At 38.5% G+C, this 22,228-nt stretch overlaps 1 protein-coding gene across 50 annotated transcripts in view; it reads left to right on the forward strand.

Moving 5' to 3' along the window:
* The window catches only part of RIMS1 (regulating synaptic membrane exocytosis 1), a 606,124-nt gene that overhangs the window by 406,084 nt on the left and 177,812 nt on the right, over nt 1–22,228 (forward strand). For all 50 annotated transcript variants that reach the window (XM_027550929.1, XM_027550882.1, XM_027550886.1 and 47 more), the window contains 3 exons: nt 17,470–17,537; nt 18,130–18,240; nt 19,781–19,880. In XM_027550929.1, coding sequence (XP_027406730.1) covers nt 17,470–17,537; nt 18,130–18,240; nt 19,781–19,880 — 279 coding nt within the window. The remainder of the gene's footprint in view (nt 1–17,469; nt 17,538–18,129; nt 18,241–19,780; nt 19,881–22,228) is intronic.

Genomic DNA, 22,228 nt, shown 5'->3' on the forward strand with positions numbered 1-22,228 from the left:
CAGGGCAAAACACTGTTCTTTGTATGTGTAGATTCTGGGAAGGCAATGGCTCAGTCGTGAAGCCTTCTCTAAACTATTCTACGTGGACATCCTCTTCCCGTCATCAGTCACCTCAGACCTGTTTTTAGACCCATTTTTTATTGTTATATAATATGGGCAATATATACAGTCTGCCGTAGATTTCCTAAAGACTATATAAACATCCTTATTTTATTATTCTAAAAGCACAGATGTGTGTGTGTGTGCGTGTGTGTGTGTGTTTTCTGTTGCTGTGGTTGTTTAGAACTTTTAGAAATTGTACTTTACTTACTTCTTTGAAGATCTGTGACATCAGATCCACATGGCAGTAAGGGTATGGACATCACAGTTGTAGGAGTAGTTCTGAACCCTGAAACTTTACATAGTCTCAAAAATACACTTTTATATAACTTTTAAAGCTAGGAAAAATAAAATGACTCATATTTACTGTGCGTAATAACTTTTCATGTATTCCTCTCTGTCTTTTAGCCCATTTAAAGTAAAACAAAATTTTCTGTGCTTTGCCACAACCCCATCATTCTGAGTGAACCCAGTTACAGATTTAAATTTACAGTGGTTTTCATTAAGACCATCCATCTTGTTATGATTTAGATTGTTTTGTTTGGAATGTAAGCTAAAAAAAAGGAATATTAGAAAGTTAAGAATCTTATAACTATTATAATATAAATATTGAAATATATCCCATAACTTGTATCTGTACCACATAATTTTAAGACCATAATACAGGCTAGTTTCAAAAAGTAATTTCAGGGATATCTTTGAATTATCAGAAAAAAACATATAAAGGGATAAAATAACCTCCTTGTTTCAAGATACGGAAGATTTCAGTCACAAGTATGTGACTTATATACCAAAAAGTGTTTCATTTTTCCACATGAAAATGTGATCTTATAAAGAAAAATGACAAAATGCTTATCATTAGACTAAAAATATATTAAGCAATCTGGTCAAATTAATTCCTTCACATATTTGGGATTGGGTTAATCAGTATACATGTTGGTGTATGAAAAACCTCCCAGAAAAAGTAACTACTGTCTCATTCCCTGGCTCCTGCTAGCTTTGCAGAGATTAACAGGAAGATTCCTGCCCCAGTTTCTGTACATGGTGGCTGCTTTTCTCACCTTTTAGCAGTCAGAGTTAAAGAACTATTCCTTCCTTCTGAGCACTTGGGTGTCTGTTTCATAGCAGGCCAGTTAATAATTTTTATAAACAAAATCACTTAACATTTTTCTAAGCCCATTTCAACTCATCCTTTGAAAAGATTACTGATACTGCATGAATTTTAGCTGTGGCTGCACTTTCAGCATCAATCTGATCTCTTCACACCATGACTTCATATTCCTATTCTCAACTGTATAATTAGACAATAAAACCTGTTTCTAAAATCCTTGACACTGTACAAAACTGGCAGATCTCATTTAAACCTCGTGGAAATTTCGTGAGGAAGTGGCATCTTCCTCCTTTTCAGTCAAGGATTATAGGAATGAAGGGATATTATTAAGTTGGTGCACTTGATATAGTAGAGTTAGGGTGAGAGTCCCAAGTCTCCAGCTTCGAGTGCTATGCTTTTTTTATATCACATCTTGTTTTTTTGTATGTTTTATAGAAACAGCATAATTTTAACTATTAGGTAAGATGATACTGCTAACAGAGAAATTAAAATTCAGGGAGATTATTTGATTTGTCATGATTTAAAAAGGTAAACTGTAGATCAGAAAAACAAAATTATATAATGTTCGAATCGACAAAAATATTTATCAGTATTATGATGGGAAATACTTTTCAGTGTGTATTTTTACACTCAAATGACCACTTGCATATTTGGGATGCTCTACAGTTTATTACAGAATTTCACATTCATTGTCTCATCCTACCCTGGAAAGAGTGCTGAGATGTCATAAGAGTTAGTATTTACAAAGTGGAGGGAACTCAGTGCTCAGCCAGAAATGCTCATTCGCAGTTACACATCACCACTTTGTAGAAATCTCTCATGGTCGGGTTGACATACCCAAAATTAGCTCTCAGACTCACCAAATGACACATGTATTGAGAAAAGTACCACCTCCACCAAAAAGGCTTACAAATTCTCCTTTCCCAAATTGGCTACCAGCCTTCCTTCCTGTGCTTGAGATTGTAAACCACAGAGACAGCATTACAGGCCCTGAAACATATATTTCACCTTTCCCTAGAGGTAGTTCACCTCTGTAGGTTCTATTTAATATAAATAATCTCTGAATGCAAGCATCTTTGACACCTCATTAACTTAGCAACTGATAGTTGCTGAATTTACTTGAACTGCCAAATTTATACATCAAAGACAGAGAGATGGTGGTATTGTTGGTTCTGTGATAGAAGAAGAGCACATTGTCAACAAATGGGGATTTTGAAAGTGAAATTGCTAAGGTACATTTGGAAAACAGACCCTTTTATTGAATCCCTAAAAGCTGGAGATAATGTAATGCTCATGGGGAGGGGGTGTGTCTCCTGGCAAATGGCAAGTATGTGTCTGCTTTCAGCCAGCTGAGGGCAGGACCCTGGGGAGGAAGTGTGCCCCCCAGTGATAGATGGATCCCTGACAGTGTTGGAACAGCCCAGGCACTGAATGGAGGCGTGCAGGATCTTAGTTCTCTGACCAGGGATGGAAACCTTGGTCCCCTGCAGTGGACGCACAGAGTCCTAACCACTGGACCACCAGAGAATTCCCATCGATATTGTCAACATATGCACTATTGTCGATGAACAACAACATATACAATATTGTCTATGAACAACCATTGATAGGAGAATGTTGGATCCCACAAAAAAACGATACCCCACGTTAAAGGGCAATAGAGAAGCCCCAGCAAGATGGTAGGAGGGGCAAAATCATCTTTAGAATCAAACCCTATAGTCACCAGAGACACTTGGAGGGCTCAAACAAAACCTTGTGCATACCAGGACCCAGAGACCCCACAGAGACTGAGCCAGACCTGTGTTTGAGTCTCCTGTGGAGGTACAGGTCAGTAGTGGACTGCCACAGGGGCAGGGACTCTGGGTGCAGCTATCTGGGTCACACAGCCTGTGGCATAATCCCTCTTGGAGGAGGTCACCAATAAGCCCTCCATAGAGCCACCAAGCAGACGACCCACAAACTGCAGAACAATTAAACCAAAGAAGTTCTCACACTGTTTAGAAAGTTCCAGGACCCACAACAGATTTCCCAACCTGAGGATCTGGCAAAGGGACTGAGAATTTAACAAGGAATTTGACTTTGCAGATAAGTGGGGTTTGATTACAGAACTTCCACAGGACTGGGGAAACAGACTCTTGGAGGGCACAAACAAAACCTTGTGCCCATCAGGACTCAGGAGAAAGGAGCAGTGACCCCTCAAGGGATTGACTCGGACTTGCCTGTGAGTGTCCAGTAGTCTCTGGCGGAGGCATGGGTCAGCAGTGGCTTGCTGGAGGGTCTGGGACACTGAGTGCTGCAGTGCCTGCAAAGGACCTTTTGAAGGAGGTTGCATTTACCTTCATTCAGTTCATTTCATTTCAGTCACTCAGTCATCTCCAACTACTTGCAGTCCAGGGACTGCAGCACAATAGGCTTCCCTGTCCATCACCAACTCCTGGAGCTTACTCAAACTCATGCCCATCAAGTTGGTGATGCCATCCAAGCATCTTAGCCTCTGTCATCCCTTTCTCCTCCCACCTTCAATCTTCCCCAGCATCAGGGTCTTTTCAATGAGTCAGTTCTTCGCATCAGATAGGCAAAATATTGTAGTTTCAGCTTTAGCATCAGTCATTCCAATGAATATTCAGGACTGATTTCCTTTAGGATTGACTGGTTGGGTCTCTGCAGTCCAAAGGACTCTCAAGAGTCTTCTCCAACACTACAGTTCAAAAGCATCATTTTCTTTGGCACTCAGCTTTCTTTACTGTCCAACTCTCACATCCATACGTGAATACTGGAAAAACCATAGCTTTGACTAGACAGACTTTGTTGTCAAAGTAATGTCTCTGCTTTTTAATATGCTGTCTAGGTTGGTCATAGTTTCTTCCAAGCATAGATCTTCTTCCAAGAAGTAAGCATCTTTTCATTTCATGGCAGCAGTCACCATCTGCAGTTATTTTGGAGCCCCCAAAAATAAAGTCTCACACTGTTTCCATTGTTTCCCTATCTATTTGCCACAAAGTAATGGAACCAGCTACCATGATATTCATTTTCTGAATATTGAGTTTTAAGCCAACTTTTTCCCTCTCCTCTCTTACTTTCATCAACTGGCTCTTTAGTTCTACTTTGCTTTCTGCCGTAAGGGTGATGTGATCTGCATATCTGAGTTTTTTGATATTTTTCTCGGCAATCTTGTTTCTAGCTTGTGCTTCATCCAGCCTGGCATTTCTCATGATGTACTCTGCAGAAAAGTTAAATAAGCAGGGTAACATTATACAGCACTGATGTACTCCTTTCCTGATTTGGAACCAGTCTGTTGTTCATGTCCAGTTCTAACTGTTGCTTCTTGACCTGCATACAGATTTCTCAGGAGGCAGATCAGGTGGTCTGGTAGTCCTATCTCTTTAAGAATTTTCCACAGTTTGTTGTGATCCACACAGTCAAAGGCTTTGGCATAGTCAGTAAGACAGGAGCAGATATTTTTCTGGAACTCTCTTGCGTTTTCTGTGATCCAAGGAATGTTGTCAATTTGATCTCTGGTTCCTCTGCCTTTTCTAAAACCAGCTTGAACATCTGGAAGTTCTCCATTCACGTACCGCTGAAGCCTGTCTTGGAGAATTTTGAGCATTTCTTTGCTAGCATGTGAGATGAGTGCAATTATGCAGTAGTTTGAACATTCTTTGGCATTGCTTTTCTTTGGGATTGGAATGGAAACTGACCTTTTCCAGTCCTGTGGTCACTGCTGAGTTCTTCAAATTTGCTGGCATATTCAGTGCAGCACTTTAACAGCATCATCTTTTAGGATTTCAAATAGCTCAACTAGAATTACATTACCTCCACTAGTTTTGTTTGTAGTGATGCTTCCTAGGGCCCACTTGACTTCACATTCCATGATGTCTGGCTCTAGGTGAGTGATCACACCATTGTGGTTATCTGGGTCATAAAGGTCTTTTTTGTATAGTTCTTCTGAGTATTCTTGCCACCTCTTAATGTTTTCTGCTTCTTTTGGGTCCATACCATTTCTATCCTTTATTGTGCCCTTCTTTGCATGAAATGTTCCCTTGGTGACTCTTGTTTTCTTGAAGGGATCTCTAGTCTTTCCCATTCTATTGTTTTCCTCTATTTCTTTGCATTGATCACCGAGGAAGGCTTTCTTATCTCTCCTTGCTATTCTTTGGAGCTCTGCATTCAAATGGGTATATATTTCCTCTTCTCCTTTGCCTTTAGTTTCTCTTCTTTTCTCAGCTATTTGTAAGGCCTCCTTAGACAACCATTTTGCCTTTTGCATTTCTTTTTCATGGAGATGGTCTTAATCACTGCCTCCTGTACAATGTCAGGAACCTCTGTACACTGTTCTTTAGGCACTGTGTCTATCAGATCTAATCCCTTGAATTTATTTGTCACTCCACTGTATAATCTTAACGGATTAAGGTCAGACCTAAATTACCTTCATTACCTCCACCATAGTTTGGTCTCTGGACAAACAACAGGGAGGGAACAAAGCCCTGCCCATCAACAAAAACTTGGATTAAAGATTTACTGATCATGTCCCCTCCCATCAGAAGACCCAGTTTCCCCCAAAGTCAGTCTCTCCCATCCAGAAGCTTCCATAAGCCTCTTATCCTTATCCATAAGAGGGTGGACAGAATGAAAATCACAATCACAGAAAACTAACCAGTCTGATCACATGGACCACTGCCTTGTCTAACTCAATAAAACCATAAGCCATGCTCTGTAGGGCCACTGAAGACAGATGGGTCATGGTGGAGAGTTCTGACAAAATGTGGTCCACTGGAGAAAGGAATGGCAAACCACTTTAGTACTCTTGCTTTCAGAACCCCGTGAACAGTATGAAAAGGCAAAAAGATATGACACTGAAAGATGAACTCCCCAGGTTGGGAAGTACACAATATGCTACTGGAGAAGAGTGCAGAGATAGCTCCAGAAAGAATGAACAGACACAGCCAAAGCAAAAACAATGCTCAGCTGGTGATGTGACTGATGATGAAAGTAAAGTCTGATGCTATAAAGAACAATATTTCATAGGAACCTGGAATGTTAGGTCCATGCATCAAGGCAAATTAGAAGTCATCGAACAGGAGATGGCAATAGTGAACATCAGCATTTTAGAAATCAGTGAACTAAAATGGATGGGAATGGGTGAATTTAATTCAGATGATCATTATATTTACTACTGTGGGCAAGAATCCCTTAGAAGAAATGGAGTAGCCATCATAGTCAATAGAAGAGCCCAAAACACAGTACTTGGATGCAATCTCAAAAATGATACAATGATCTCTGTTCATTTCCAAGCCAAACCATTGAATATCACAGCAATCCAAGTCTATGCCCTAACAAGTAATGCTGAAGAAGCTGAAGTTGAATGATTCTATGAAGATGTACAAGACCTTCTAGAACTAGCACTCAAAAAAGATGTCCTTTTAATTATAGGGAACTGGAATGCAAAAGTAGGAAGTCAAGAGATTCTGGAACAACAGGCAAGTTTGGCCTTGGAGAATAAAATGAGTCAGGGCAAAGACTAACAGAGTTTTGCCAAGAGAACACACTGATCATAGCAAACACCCTCTTCCAACAACACAAAAGACCACTCTACACATGGACATCATCAGATGGTCAATACTGAAATCAGATTGATTATATTCTTTGCAGCCAAAGATGGAGAAGCTCTATACAGTCAGCAAAAACAAGATCAGGAGCTCACTGTGGCTCAGATCATAATCTAAAAATTCCAAAATTCAGACTTAAATTGAAGAAAGTAGGGAAAACCAGTAAACCATTCAGGTATGCTGCTGCTGCTGCTGTGAAGTCACTTCAGTTGTGTCCGACTCTGGGAGACCTCATAGACGGCAGCCCACCAGGCTCCTCCGTCCCTGGGATTCTCCAGGCAAGAACACTGCAGTGGGTTGCCATTTCCTTCTCCAATGCATGAAAGTTAAAAGTGAAAGTGAAGTCGCTCAGTCGTGTCCAACTCTTCGCGACCCTTACCAGGCTCCTCCGTCCATGGGATGTTCTAGACAAGAGTACTGGAGTGGATTGCCATTGCCTTCTTCATTCAGATATAAACTAAGTCAAATCCATAATGATTTTGCAGTCAAAGTAACAAGTAGATTCAAGGGATTAGATCTGATAGACAGAGTGTCTGAAGAACTATGGATGGTGGTTCATGACTTTGTACAGGAGACAATGATCAAGACCATCACCATGAAAAAGAAATGCAAAAACGCAAAATGGTTTTCTGAGTAGGCCTTACAAATAGCTGAGAAAGAAGAGAAGCTAAAGACAAAGGATAAAAGGAAAGACGTGAATGCAGAGTTCCAAAGAATAGCAAGGAGAGATAAGAAAGCCTTCCTCAGTGATAAATGCAAAGAAATAGAGGAAAACAAATGAATGGGGAAGACTAGAGATCCCCTCAAGAAAACTAGAGATACCAAGGGAACATTCATGTAAAGATGGGCACAATAAAGGACATAAATGGTATGGAACCAACAGAAGCAGAAAATATTAAGAGGTGGAAAGAATACACAGAAGAACCATACAAAAAAGACTTTCATGACCCAGATAACCACAATGGTGTGATCACTCACCTAGAGCCAGACATCGTAGAATTCAAAGTCACGTGGGCCTTAGGAAGCATCACTATGAACAAAGCTAGTCAAGGTGATGGAATCCAGTTGAGCTATGTCAAATCCTTAAGAAGATGCTATGAAACTGATTCACTTAATATGCCAGCAAATTTGGAAAACTCAGCAGTGGCCACAGGACTGGAAATGATCACTTTTCATTCCAGTCCCAAAGAAGGACAATGCCAAAGAATTTTCAAACTACTGCACCTTTGCGCTCACCTCACACACTAGCAACGGAGAAGGCAATGGCACCCCACTCCAGTACTCTTGCCTGGAAAATCCTATGGATGGAGGAGCCCAGTGGGCTGCAGTCCATGGGGTCGCTAAGAGTCGGACACGACTGAGCGACTTCACTTTGACTTTTCACTTTCATGCATTGGAGAAGGAAATGGCAACCCACTCCAGTGTTCTTGCCTGGAGAATCCCAGGGACGGGGGAGCCTGGTGGGCTGCCATCTATGGGGTCGCACAGAGTCGGACACGACTGAAGTGACTTAGCAGCAGCAGCACACACTAGCAAAGTAATGCTCAAAATTCGCCAAGCCAGGTTTCAAAAGTATGTGAACTGATAACTTCCAGATATTCACAATGGATTTAGAAAAGGCAGCGGAACCAGAGATCAAATTGCCAACATCCAATGGATTGTAGAAAAGGCAAGAGAGTTCCAGAAAAACATCTGCTTTATTGATGACTCCAAAGCCTTGACTGTGTTTAGTTCAGTTCAGTCGCTTAGTTGTGTCTGACTCTTTGTGATCCCATGGACCACACCATGCCAGGCTTTCCTGTCCATTACCAACTCCTGGAGCTTACTCAAACTCATGTCCATCAAGTCGGTGATCCCATCCAACCATCTCATCATCTGTCGTCCCTTTCTCTTCCCTCCTTCAGTCTTTCGCAGCATCAGGGTCTTTTTCAGTAAGTCAGTTCATTGCATCAGGTGGCCAAAGTATTGGAGTTTCAGCTTCAGCATCAGTCCTTCCAATGAATAAACAGGAATGATTTCCTTTAGGAATGACTGGTTGGATCTCCTTGCAGTCCAAAGACTCTCAATCTTTTCCAGCACCATAGTTCAAAAGCATCCGTTCTTTGGGGCTCAGCTTTCTTTATAGTCCAGCTCTTAACATCTGTACCTGACTACTGGAAAAACCATAGCTTTGACTAGATGGACATTTGTTTGCCAATTAATGTCTCTCCTTTTTAATATGCTGTCTATATTAGTCATAGCTTTTCTTCCAGCGAGCAAGCATCTTAATTTCATAGCTGCAGTCACCATCTGCAGTAAATTTGAAGCCCCCCAAAATAAAGTATGACGCTGTCTCCATTGTTTCCCCATATGTTTGCCATGAGTTGATGGGATAGGATGCCATGATCTTATGTTTCTGAATGACTGTGTGCTGCTGCTAAGTCACTTCAGTCGTGTCTGACTCTGTGCGACCCCATAGACGGCAGCCCACCAAGCTCCCCCGTCCCTGGGATTCTCCAGGAAAGAACACTGGAGTGGGTTGCCATTTCCTTCTCCAATGCATGAAAGTGAAAAGTGAAAGTGAAGTCCCTCAGTCGTATCCGACTCTTAGCGACCCCATGGACTGCAGCCTACCAGGCTCCTCCATCCATGGGATTTTCCAGGCAAGAGTACTGGAGTGTGTAGATCACAACAAACTGTTGAAAATTCTTCAAGAGATGGGAATACCAGGCCACCTTACCTGCTTCCTGAGAAATCTGTATTCAGTTGAAGAAGGAACAGTTAGAACTGGACATGGAACAATAGCCTGGTTCCAAATTGGGAAAGGAGTACATCAAGGCTGTATATTGTCACCCTGCTTTTTTAGCCCATATGCAGAGTACATTTGCGAAATGCTGGGTTGGTTGAAGCAGAAGTTAGAATCAAGATTAGGAGAAATATCAATAACTTCAGATACTCAAATGATACCTTTATGTCAGAAAGTGAAGAGGAACTAAAGAGCCTTTGATGAACATGAAAGAGGAGAGTGAAAAAGCTGACTTATAACTCAGCATTTCAAAACTAGGATCATGGTATCCAGGCCAATCACTTCATGGCAAACAGATGAGAAAACAATGGAAACAGCATCAGACTTTATTTTCTTGGGCTCCAAAATCACTGCTGATGGTGACTGCAATCATGAAATTAAAAGACATTTGCTTCTTGGAGGAAAAGCTATGACCAACCTATAGAGCATATTAAAAAGCAGAGACATTGCTTTGCCAATGAAGGTCTGTCTAGTCAAAGCTATGGTTTTTCCAGTAGTCATGTATGGATGTGAGAGTTGAACTGTGAAGAAAGCTGAGCACCGAAGAATTGATGCTTTTGAACTGTGGTGTTGGAGAAGACTCTTAAGAGTCCCTTGGACTGCAAGGAGATCCAACCAGTCCATTCTGAAGATCAGCCCTGGAATTTCTTTGGAAGGAATGATGCTAAAGATGAAACTCCAGTACTTTGGCCACCTCATGCGAAGAGTTGACTCACTGGAAAAGACTGATGCTGGGAGGGATTAGGGGCAGGAGGAAAAGGGGACGACGGAGGATGAGATGGTTGATGGCATCACCGACTCGGTGGACATGAGTTTCAGCAAGCTCTGGATACTGGTGAAGGACAGGGAGGCCTGCTGTCAATGGACAGGTGTTGCAAAGAGTTGGACATGACTGAGGGAGTGAACTGAACTGACTGAATATAATTCTTCCAAGACTGACAGTTTCTGTGTGTGTCTTGGGCCAGCACCAGACAATTTAGTTAGAATTACTGAAGAGATTTCTGCTAAAGACCAACAGTTTAGAGATGCCTCCAGCCGTGCCTCAGGCCTTGCATTCAAGGGACATAAATTTGCTACTTAATTACACAAAATTTGCCATCAGATTGTGCAGTGGACATGGTGGGATTTGAATGAAGTCACCAGAAAGCGTTTGTGGGCTGATACTTTTACTCTACTAGGAGCTTAGACTATCAGGATTCCAGTCATGAATGACAGTTTGCTGATTTTGCATCTGTGCAGAAATCCTCTATTTTTTCACAGATTATTTGGTTAATCAGTAAAGTTAATAAGGACATGTTCCAATTTAATTTTAATGCCTAGATTTTAAGTGTCTTTAAGTAATATTTGTTTCTTCTCCTGGATTGTTAAAGTACCTGAGGTGAGATTAGGTTTTCTGGCACTCTGTTGTATAACACATTTTTACTGAGTGACTGCACAGACAGCTCCATTATTGTATATGACTTAGAGTGAGAGTGAACACACTTGCCCCTGGAAGGCATCAGTTCAGTTCAGTCGCTCAGTCGTGTCCAACTCTTTGCGACCCCATGAATCGCAGCACTCTAGGCCTCCCTGTCCATCACCAACTCCCGGTGTTCACTCAAACTCATGTCCATTGAGTCAGTGATGCCATCCAGCCATCTCATCCTCTGTCGTCCCCTTCTCCTTCTGCCCCCAATCCCTCCCAGCATCAGAGTCTTTTCCAATGAGTCAACTCTTCGTATGAGGTGGCCAAAGTACTGGAGTTTCAGCTTTAGCATCATTCCTTCCAAAGAACACCCAGGACTGATCTCCTTTAAAATGTAGTGGTTGGATCTCCTTGCAGTCCAAGGGATTCTCAAGAATCTTCTCCAGCACCACAGTTCAAAAGCATCAATTCTTCAGCACTCAGCTTTCTTCACAGTCCAACTCTCACACACATACATGACTACTGGAAAAACCATAGCCTTGACTAGACGGACCTTTGTTGACAAAGTAATATCTCTGCTTTTGAATATGCTATCTAGGTTGGTCATAACTTTCCTTCCAAGGAGTGTCTTTTAATTTCATGGCTGCAATCACCATCTGCAGTGATTTTGGAGCCCCAAAAAATAAAGTCTGACACTGTTTCCACTGTTTCCTCATCTATCTGCCATCAACTGATGGGACCAGATGCCATGATGTTAGTTTTCTGAATGTTGAGCTTTAAGCCAACTTTTTCACTCTCTTCTTTCACTTTCATCAAGAGGCTTTTTAGTTCCTCTTCACTTTCTGCCATAAGGGTAGTGTCATCTTGCATATCTGAGGTTATTGGCATAGAACCTTCTAAAAACATAAGGAAACTATTTCACGCATTTTTGTTATATCAATCAGAAGTTAAGTTTTTTCCTCCATTCTTAGACTTCATAGTTTATTTCCTGTTTATGAAAAGAATGTCCTTGTAATGTATTAAAATCAATAAAATGGATACATGCCTCTATTATATCATAACAATAGCAATTTAGCAATATTTATTAACTTACATGCTGATCATGGTACATAGTATTAAAAATACCTTGCTTTGTCTCAAATTAAAATATAATTCTTATAACTGAGTTGGCTTTTATGTATACACTGTGTATAGATATATAATAAATGTAACATATTTTAATTTTAATTAAAGAAATAATATTAATTATTTAAATTAATTAAATTTAATTTTAATTAAGATATTAAGACATATTTTAATTTGCCTAGTGCTGTGCTATAATAAAGTACATTAGGATTCATCTATTAATAGTTTCATTGAGTCTCCACACATACCTTGCCATAGAGTGTAAACAAAAAAGAGGAAAAATTGAAAGAAGTATATGAAACCTCTGGGAAGACTTGTTCTTCTGATTTTGGCCCATGATTTTTATAATGGTTTTGAATGATACAATCTGTTCTATGTAGGAAGAACAATCCATTTATTTTGAGATAATAAGTCGCAAAATTATGGATATATATTGTTCAGACTTTCTGTGAGTCTATCTTGTAATTGATTTAGTCCCCTCTTTTATTATCACCCATTATAATGATGTTAAAAATACACCATCTATGTCTTCTGGTGATGGAGAAGTCCACATTTTCTAATGCTTCAGGGGTTTGATGTTGATACTCTTTCATTTGCTACTTGAACATTAGTTAGACCTTCAGCTTGATCAAGTATATTTGTTATGTGAGTTTTTAAGTAGATATTTAATGTGTGAAGTTATGTATGGTTTTCTCCTTACAGTTTTAGTATATTCATACACATGCACCCATCCATATGTATTATTTAGAAAGTGTTTTTGTTCATTGCCTTTGATTGGTCTTATTGAAATCTCTTGTGCTTTGAAATTAGCTATCACAAGATGCAAATATTTAAATCATAGACATGTATGTTTATGCACTGTTACATACTCTTGCCATAATAACCTGGGTTTAGGAAAAGCAAGATCTCTTTTCAGAAAGCTCATATGTCACTGTGCTGTGCTATGCTTAGTCACTCAGTCGTGTCTGACTCTGTGTGACCCCATGGACTGTAGCTCGCCAGGCTCCTCTGTCCATGGGGATTCTCCAGGCAAGAATATTGGAGTGGGTTGTCATGCCCTCCTCCAGGGCATCTTCCCAAGCCAGGGATTGAACCAGGTCTCCTGCACTGTAGGCAGATTCTTTACCAACTGAGCCACTAGGGAAGCCCATATGTCACTCAGTTCAGTCGCTCAGTTCGTGTTCCTACTCTGTGACCCAATGGACTGCAGCACGCCAGGCTTCCCTGTCCATCACCAATTCCCGGGGTTTGCTCAAACTCATGTCCATCAAATCAGTGATGCCAACCAACCGTCTCATCCTCTGTCATTCCCTTCTCAATCTGCTTTCAATCTTCCCAGCATCAGGGTCTTTTCTAATGAGTCAGTTCTTCACATTGGGTGGCCAAAATATTGGAGCTTCAGCTTCAGCATCAGCATAAGTCCTTCCAGTGAATATTCAGGACCAATATCTTTTAGGATTGACTGGTTTGTTCTCCTTACAGTCACTAGCTGACTTTTTTGTGTGCAGTGAAACCTGTGTGCTTACTTATGAAGTTTAATTAACCTGCTTTTTCAACAAGGGACAGGATAAAACTCTGCTTTTAATGTTTTCACAAAAATTAATCAAATTATAACACTTCATTGAACATGGATATTTATGAACTTCAGTCATTTCTGTAGACTGAAGTATCTATTTCCTGGATCTAAATTAATGATAATACTAAATGTACTCCTTTACAGTTACACTGAACATTAAAACCAGGATGCTTTTGCATCAATTCCATAAGCAAATGCCATGAATTTATCATTTTGTGGTTATGCCACTGGCAGTCAATATCTTTAATCACCTATTAGGAAATTTAATTAAGAAAAATGTTTTATACTAATGAAATTCTAGTCTGAATATTTTAGGAGGGAGGTTTGTTGAGTGTTATTTTTATTAATAATAGATAAATGTCTTATAAAGACAAATTAGAGTGCTTAAAAGTCAATGACACATTTACAGCTTCATAATGCACAGAAAGATGAAGGACATATAGTTTAAAACAGCATATTTAGATTTTATAATATATTTTTTATAAATGTTTAAGCAAAACTGTTGTATTTTAATGTGTGATGATGAAATTCATGCTAAGAAAGCTGTTAAAACTTTCGGAATGTGAGGGAAGTATATTCGTGTACTAAAATATACGCAACTGTTAGTGTATACTGCAGTACTTAATGTGCTTTTTAGATTTATGTTAATTAGTCATTTTTAGTCACTTGCCAGGATTTAAAAGCAGAGTTTCCAAACTGCAAAATCTATTCCATCCAAATGAGCATTAATGTGCTGGCCACACACATGAATGGCCTGGAAAAACATATATACATACATATGCACATACATGCATGTGTTCCTGTTCAGTTCAGTTTAGTCGCCCAGTCAGGTCCGATTCTTTGTGACCCCATGGACCACAGTATGCCAAGCCTCCCTGTCCGTCACCAACTCCCGGAGTTTACTCAAATTCATGTCCATCCAGTCGGTGATGCCATCCAACCATCTCATCCTCTGTTGTCCCCTTTCCCTCCCACCTTCAATCTTTCCCAGCATCAGGGTCTTTTCCAGTGAGTCAGTTCTTCGCATCAGGTGGCCAAAGTATGGAGTTTCAGCTTCAGCATCAATCCTTCCAATGAATATTCAGGACTGATTTCCTTTAGGATGGGCTGGTTGGATCTCCTTGCAGTCCAAAGGACTCTCAAGAGCCTTCTCCAACACCACAGTTCAAAAGCATCGATTCTTCAGCACTCAGCTTTCTTTATAGTCCAACTCTCACATCCATACATGACCACTGGAAAAACCATAGCTTTGACTAGATGGGCCTTTGTTGGCAAAGTAATGTCTCTGCTTTTTAATATGCTGTCTAGGTTGGTCATAACTTTCCTTCCAAGGAGTAAGCGTCTTTTAATTTCATGGCTGCAGTCACCTGAAGCCTAAAAAAGTAAAGACTCTCACTGTTTCCATTGTTTCCCAATGTATTTGCCATGAAGTGATGGGACCAGATGCCATGATCTTAGTTTTCTGAATGTTGAGTTTTAAGCCAACTTTCTCACTCTCCTCTTTCACTTTCATCAAGAGGCTCTTTAGTTCTTCTTCGCTTTCTTCCATAAGGGTGGTGTCATCTGTGTATCTGAGGTTAAGCCAATTAAATTAGAATCTTTATTATGATCATTTCCCTACACAGTTTATACCTGATAGAAAACCATTGCCTGAAAGCAGTCTTTTCATAATAAAGTGTATTCAGTGTCATTACTGAATTATACCAGATACATTAGCTTTTGACTCTTTGCATATAAGGAGCGCTTTTTGCACAACAAACATTCACTAGATACAGATATCCAGATTTGCTCAGGAAAAGGTGAGTGAAACAATGTTTAAGTCCATACAAGGATTTGGAGGAAGAGACAGAGAAGGGCCCAAGGATTCTAGTTTCTAAGATCTCAATCAATTCCTGAAGGATGCAATGAACTGTTTCCCTAAAGCCTTTAAACTAGTGAGGATTTTTGTCATTTCTGCATCCTTAAAGACTTCGCAAAGCAGCTTCCAACTTAATGACTAATTTTTTTTTTCTTTAAGCCCCAAGCATATCTCAGTAAGTCTATTAATTTGTCACAGTATTTCAGAGTGAATCAGAATTTGAGAAGTGATCAGCCTTATTACTTGGTATGTGAAATTTTAGGGAGAAAGCTTTATGAATTGAAATAATCCTTTGAATATTTGAAGTTACTGCTTAGTAGAAATTTTAATTTTATTTTTATTGTAGATAGTTTTTCTTTCAAGAGGAATGGTGTCATAATATTAAAGATGAAACAGCTTTAGTGAAATATATTTAAACTTTAAAATATGAAGTTTCACAAACAGTAAAAATAAAGGAGAAAAAAATATTTCTTTTACAGCTTTCCTTATATTCCATTCCCTAAGCCCGTCCAGAAGAATATTTGAGATCTACAGTCACAAATTCATGTACAGCTTTTAAAGTTTGTGATTTGGGGAGGGATATAGACTCCATGTGGAGTAAATTTTAACAGAATACGGCTTCATAGAATATATCGCTAGTTATTTCCATGCCGTATTTGAAAAACATTAAGTGTTTATTATAGTATGTATAACACTCTCCCACATTCCTAACACATTATGTAAAAGGAAAAGAGGCAGCTACTAAAAAACTGAAATGCATGCAGTTTTTGTGCCTACACATTTTAAACTGTTTTTCCGTTTCTGTCATATTTCTTCTATCATGCTTATTATGTTTGTCATGCCTGTCACCTACATAAAATCCTTTATTTATGACCTTCACAGGCAGCATCCTAACATTTTCTTAACAGTGAGTTGGACATCTCACTGTTAACTGGCACGCTTTACTCATTCTCCTAGTATTTTCCTCTTTCAGCATCCATGAGGAGAAAATTTTTCATGGATTTAACCTGATGTTTAAAATGTTAAAGGTCATTAATTCTCAGACGGTTACCCGATTTGGACTTTCTTCCTGTGCGGATACTTACAGCCCTGCTGCTTTGCGTTGATTTTTCTTCTTCTTTTTTTTTTTCCTCAAATGCTTTCTATCACATTATATTTTTAAACCAAAAAATCCAAAGTAAATGTTCATAAACTCATGTTTAAAAAGTTAGAATTTTTAAAGTCTTTTTTATGATTTAGTAAAAGTGAATTCTGTCAGTTGTATGTACTCTTTTTTAAAATATAAATTTATTTCCTTTAATTGGAGGCTAATTACTTTACAATACTGTATTGGTTTTGCCATACATCTACATGAATCCACCACGGGTATACACGTGTTCTGGAACACGTGCATGTACTCTTTTGCTAAAAGTTTTTTTGGATCTTTAACTTTCACATCACTTTTTCAAAAATGTCCTTAAACTGTGTGTCCAGTTATAGAGACTAGAGAATAATTTTGAAAAACGATGTAGTTCAGAAGAGTTGAAGAAGAGGCACTAAATTTTAGTACTCATCTCAGTGCAGTGAATATAATTTTAGCCAGTATCACTCATGACAGTCTGTGTCTTGGCATGGGTAGTCCATTGTGGGGCAGTGCGTGAGATAACCTAGTTCTTTCTATACTTTTTATGTGTTTCTAGGATGAGAGGAAAGATAACCCTCCCGTAGGACAATATGCATTGTTGCACCCACTCATTCTGGGCGTGCAGGTCACAGCCTGTGCAGCGCAGATGTGTACAATCTGAGATGCACACACCCGAGATTATGAAACTTATTAACCCTTCATAGATTGAGGAAGTTGCACATAAGGTATTCCTTCTCCACTTCAAAGCCATTGCACTTTTCCTTCTCTCCCTACTGTGCAGGTGACTTGGATTATTACTGGCTGGATCCCGCCACGTGGCATAGCCGGGAAACATCACCTATTAGCTCGGTGAGCATCCGGGGAGGGAGATTTGGGAGCTCCGGGAAGATGTAGGCCGTTCATCCTTTGCTGATATGTGATAGACAGTAACCTTATTCTGCTCCATTATATATCTTATGAAAGAAAATACTGATTTCATTTAAGACAGTACAGTTTTGAAGAAAAATAAGTTAGCACTGAATAATACTTCAAACAAATTTTAAAGTAGTAAAAGCAAGTGTTAAGTAATGGCTATTTGTAAATGAGATATTATTTGCTTAATGATATCAACATCACTGACAACTCAGAATACAGAATCGACTTGACTGATATCAGCAGATACATTTTAATATTTCATTTCATTTCATTTCAGAGCTGTATTTTGGAGAGGTACTTAGATTCTGACTTTTTAGAATGATGTAGTATAATAAGTGCCTATTTCGAAAAAATTACAACTGTAAATGAAAATTGTTATAAGCCAAGGATAGAGCCCACGAGAAGAAGGAATCCCCTCAGAGTGTCCTTAACTGAGGAAATTGCATCACACTACAACCAGTAATTATGTGTGTATAGGAAAGAGAATAGCTGGTTTAGCTTCTTAACTTTGTTCATGTTTTAATAGCATCCTGTAACGTGGCAGCCTTCTAAAGAAGGGGATCGATTAATTGGACGTGTTATTCTTAACAAGAGAACAACCATGCCCAAAGAATCAGGTGCATTACTGGGTCTGAAAGTAAGTATCCTGGTTTATAATGTTTCTTAAATGATGAATTAGTGTGTGACTGCATTCAACAAAGTTTCTGACAGTGGTCATCCTCTCCTCTTCAGAAAAAGTTCTTCTAGTAAATATATCTTGTTAATATATTGATGGCTTATGGTGTATTTAGTACCTTTATCTGGGCAGTATTTTAAACTCATTTTGTTAAAATGGCATACAGATACGTTAGGAAATTGCAATAAAATGTTGAAAAATAGTAGAATTCTCCTCTGAACATAAAGTTAAAGGACTGTTTTTACATTAAAATAGTTTTAATGGAAAGTAATAACATTAGATAATATGAACCTCATAATTTTATTATATTTTGACAAGCAACCTCAAAGATCACTGAAAAGATTGTTTCCTAAGTGCAATAAAATTTATACCCAAAGAGTAAAATGTACCTTTAAAAATATTAACTGACTTCTAACAGATAACAAAGCAACTAAAAATTACAAATATTTTGTTTGGCAAGAAAAAATATATATATATATACATTTTGTTTTATTGTGTGTAACATGTATGAATGTTGTCACATGGTTTTATTTGCTTTCATAAACACTCATAAATGTTGCTTTAAAATGATTATTTATCAAGAGATTGTATTGTATAGTTGGGTAATAGTTTGATCTCCTTAAAACCATTGCCTATGAATCCAACTAAAAAATTTTTTTCAGCTAATGTCACCTTATTGATTATTATCATTAATTCTCTTGTTATGAACTAATTCTGATCACCTCCACTATTGGCCATGTCCCTAATGATCAACTTCAACTTTTGATGATACCCTTCCCATTTTGAATCATATGTATTGAACCCCTGCATTGGGAGAAATTAAACTGAGAACCTTTCAGATATGTTTAATTTTAGTTATTGAGGAAAATCCAGGTGAGCATGTTAACCATTCAGTGCTTTAACTTAGCCTTGGAGACTCAGATTGGATCCTCTATGTATATCAGATGAGGAGGTCATTCAGGTGTTCAGGAGATGTGATAAACTTAGGCCGTTACTCTGCACCATGGTGAACTGCTTCCCCAAAGTGGTCTGTTCTTGGTTTAAATTTTAAATCCTCAGTCTTTGTCTTAGACTAAAAATATATGAAAAGGATCAAGTTCCCATGTCACAATAGACCATGGTCAATTATAGAAATTCAAGTGAATTTAGATAAAGAAAAATGAACTCCAGTATTAGTAAAGTGTCAAACACCTGTTGTCTGATGGTGAAAGGGGACATCATGTATTCTTAGGGGCACATTGTCCCAGACACCCTTTTGTGTGAGGTTGGTACAACGAACCAGTATATAAACTTCCTTAGGACACATTATCTCACATGCAATAGGGTAAGTTCTTGTTGCTACTATGCTGCAGCCCCCTTTAACCAAAAATAGATTTCATGTCATTTTTGTTCCTACATTCAATTCTAAACATATCACAAAATATGTAGGAATAATTCCCCAAACTAAGAGACTTTTGTTTCAGTGTGAGTCTTGGGAACTTACCAATGTATAATTATCCAGGTTGTTGGAGGAAAAATGACTGACTTAGGACGCCTCGGTGCCTTCATCACCAAAGTAAAGAAGGGTAGCCTTGCAGATGTGGTTGGACACTTGAGAGCAGGTAAAGTTCCTCTTTTCATATCTAAGTCATATGTACTCTATGCATGAGTTGGTGGTTTTCAATTTTGGGTAAGTTATGTATGCCCATTAAGTAAACAAGCAATTTTCATGCAGGCATACAGATATTTTTCTGGATATGAATATTTAATTGATTGTCATAATAGACAACTATACATGAATAGCAGTTTGGAGAGAATGAGTCAAATCTTTGCATTTATTAAAAATAAATAGTTGCAAAATGCCAAAGGATTACTGATTTTTGTATATGGCTACATAATGTTGCTACAAAAGTCTTAAACAGTTCAGCCTGTGAAAAAAATAATGTCAGAGTTTAGTCCTTTATTTTATAAGTCATAGTAATTACTAAAGTTTCTCATAATGGTCCCAAAACACTTATTCATTACTGGAGTTTTTAGTAAAATCTCATCACAATCACATTTCTTACACAGATTATATATTATTTGTTAATTTAAATGTGACATATACTGTTGTATTCATACAGATGTGCTACTTCTTAGTATTTGGAAATTTACATTTTGTTACTTTGTAACCTTAATATTATATAATAACATCATTTACATGTTGAAATGTGCCATACTTAGTAGCAACATATTTTAAAATGTATTTTTGATAAATCTTTTTATTTTTCATTTAGTAAAAGCCATATAAACATATTTTTTTCCAGTTTGCTGTACTTCAGAGTTTAGTAAAAATCTTTTGGTGAGAGTATTTGCTTACTCATTTGCCAGACAATCATAAAGAAAACAGAGTAAGCTGACCTGTCAAAGTGAGGATTAATGACCCATAGCATGTGGAAAGAGAACATTTCTGGACTATTTATTTTCAGTTTTTATACCTTAAGGTTATAATTATTGGAACCTTTAGAAAAATATTCTATTAAGGACAGTTTTGCTGTAACTGATTATGAGAGTGTCAGTTCAAAATCATTCAGATTTTTTTATTTGCTAGGGACGTGCTCTCCAGGTATTATATAGAGGGAAAATCCAAATGAGAGGTTTTTCTCCATCTGCTATATGCACATCTTTGAAGATATGTACTGTCATTGTCCTCTGTTATTTCTCATCAGGGACTATTATGATTCTATAAGAACATAGCTCAATCAGGAGTGACTATGTCATTAAACCGATTCTGCTTGTTTAGGGGCTTGAAGACTTGAAATGTTGTAAGAATCACTTGTCTACTCAAATGTAAGATAACTTTGACTACAGAAATCTGAATTTGGAGATCAGATTCTAAACATGACATTTTTTTTTATTTTTGTGGTTTTTTTTAATAGTTACTTAAGAAAGTCAGATTTTCTATAGTATATATATCCCTTAGTAATTAATTTCACTTATTTAACCCTCTTATGTGCCTAGAGTCTGAGAAACTTTAAAACATTAGAAGCTCTACTTAAATAACTGTAAAACATATAAATGTAGTTTTCACTTGAAGCAATTGATGTGCTTGAAAATTAGACAGTATGTTCTGTTTGGTTTACATGTTATTTAGGAACTGTTTTCCTTCTGTTTACATATAAACAGCTTTAGCCTGTAAAACTATTTTGTTTGTTTAGCATGACATTTGTTCAGCATCTGCATTCTTGCCTTAATCTGCGGTAGCTTTTCCTACTGCTGTTCCCTTCAGTCCTTGCCCACTGCTGGATGATGGAATCACAGACACCCCCCTTGTTAAGTCCCTCCATCATCCCTCAGGCACCGTCTGCTCGGGTTGAAGCTCTGCAGTCTGCCCTCCGCTAACAGTCCCGCCCCCTCCTTCCGCTCCCCCCGCCCCCCCCCACCCCGCCGAGGCCGTGCTCCACCTGCGGACCTGGGCGCTGTTTGCACCTGCAGGACCTGGCCGTGCCTGTCCTCCTCAGGTGGCTTTGCTGTTCCTGGGCTCTGCCTGTTGATATCCTTGCCATCCTTCGAAACTCTTCTAAAGTTGCCTTAACTGTGAAGCGTTTCCCGATACTTCCCCTGAGCAGTAACTACTCCCCTGCTCCCCGGTGCAGCTGGACTCTCCCTCTGTTCCTCACATGGATTTCTCTCATTGCATACAACATTTTATTAAAGGGATTCACTCTTGTATTTCTCCTCCAACAAATTTAAAGACAGAAGAAAGCCTCCTTTTCATCTTTGTTTACCCATTATCTTTCATAAATAGTTTTAAGGAGACCAGCTTCTAATTTAGGAATTCTTGATTTGTAAATAAATCAATACATATAGTAAGTTAATTTTATATTAAAAGTAGTGCTGCTAGATTGCTGTCTATAAGAGGAAGAATTTTATAATGCAGGGTTTTTTGCAAAATGTTGATTGCTGCACATTACTGGATAGTAAAGTTGAC

Source organism: Bos indicus x Bos taurus, chromosome 9 (assembly GCF_003369695.1).
Source record: "Bos indicus x Bos taurus breed Angus x Brahman F1 hybrid chromosome 9, Bos_hybrid_MaternalHap_v2.0, whole genome shotgun sequence".
Taxonomy (NCBI): Eukaryota; Metazoa; Chordata; class Mammalia; order Artiodactyla; family Bovidae; genus Bos; species Bos indicus x Bos taurus.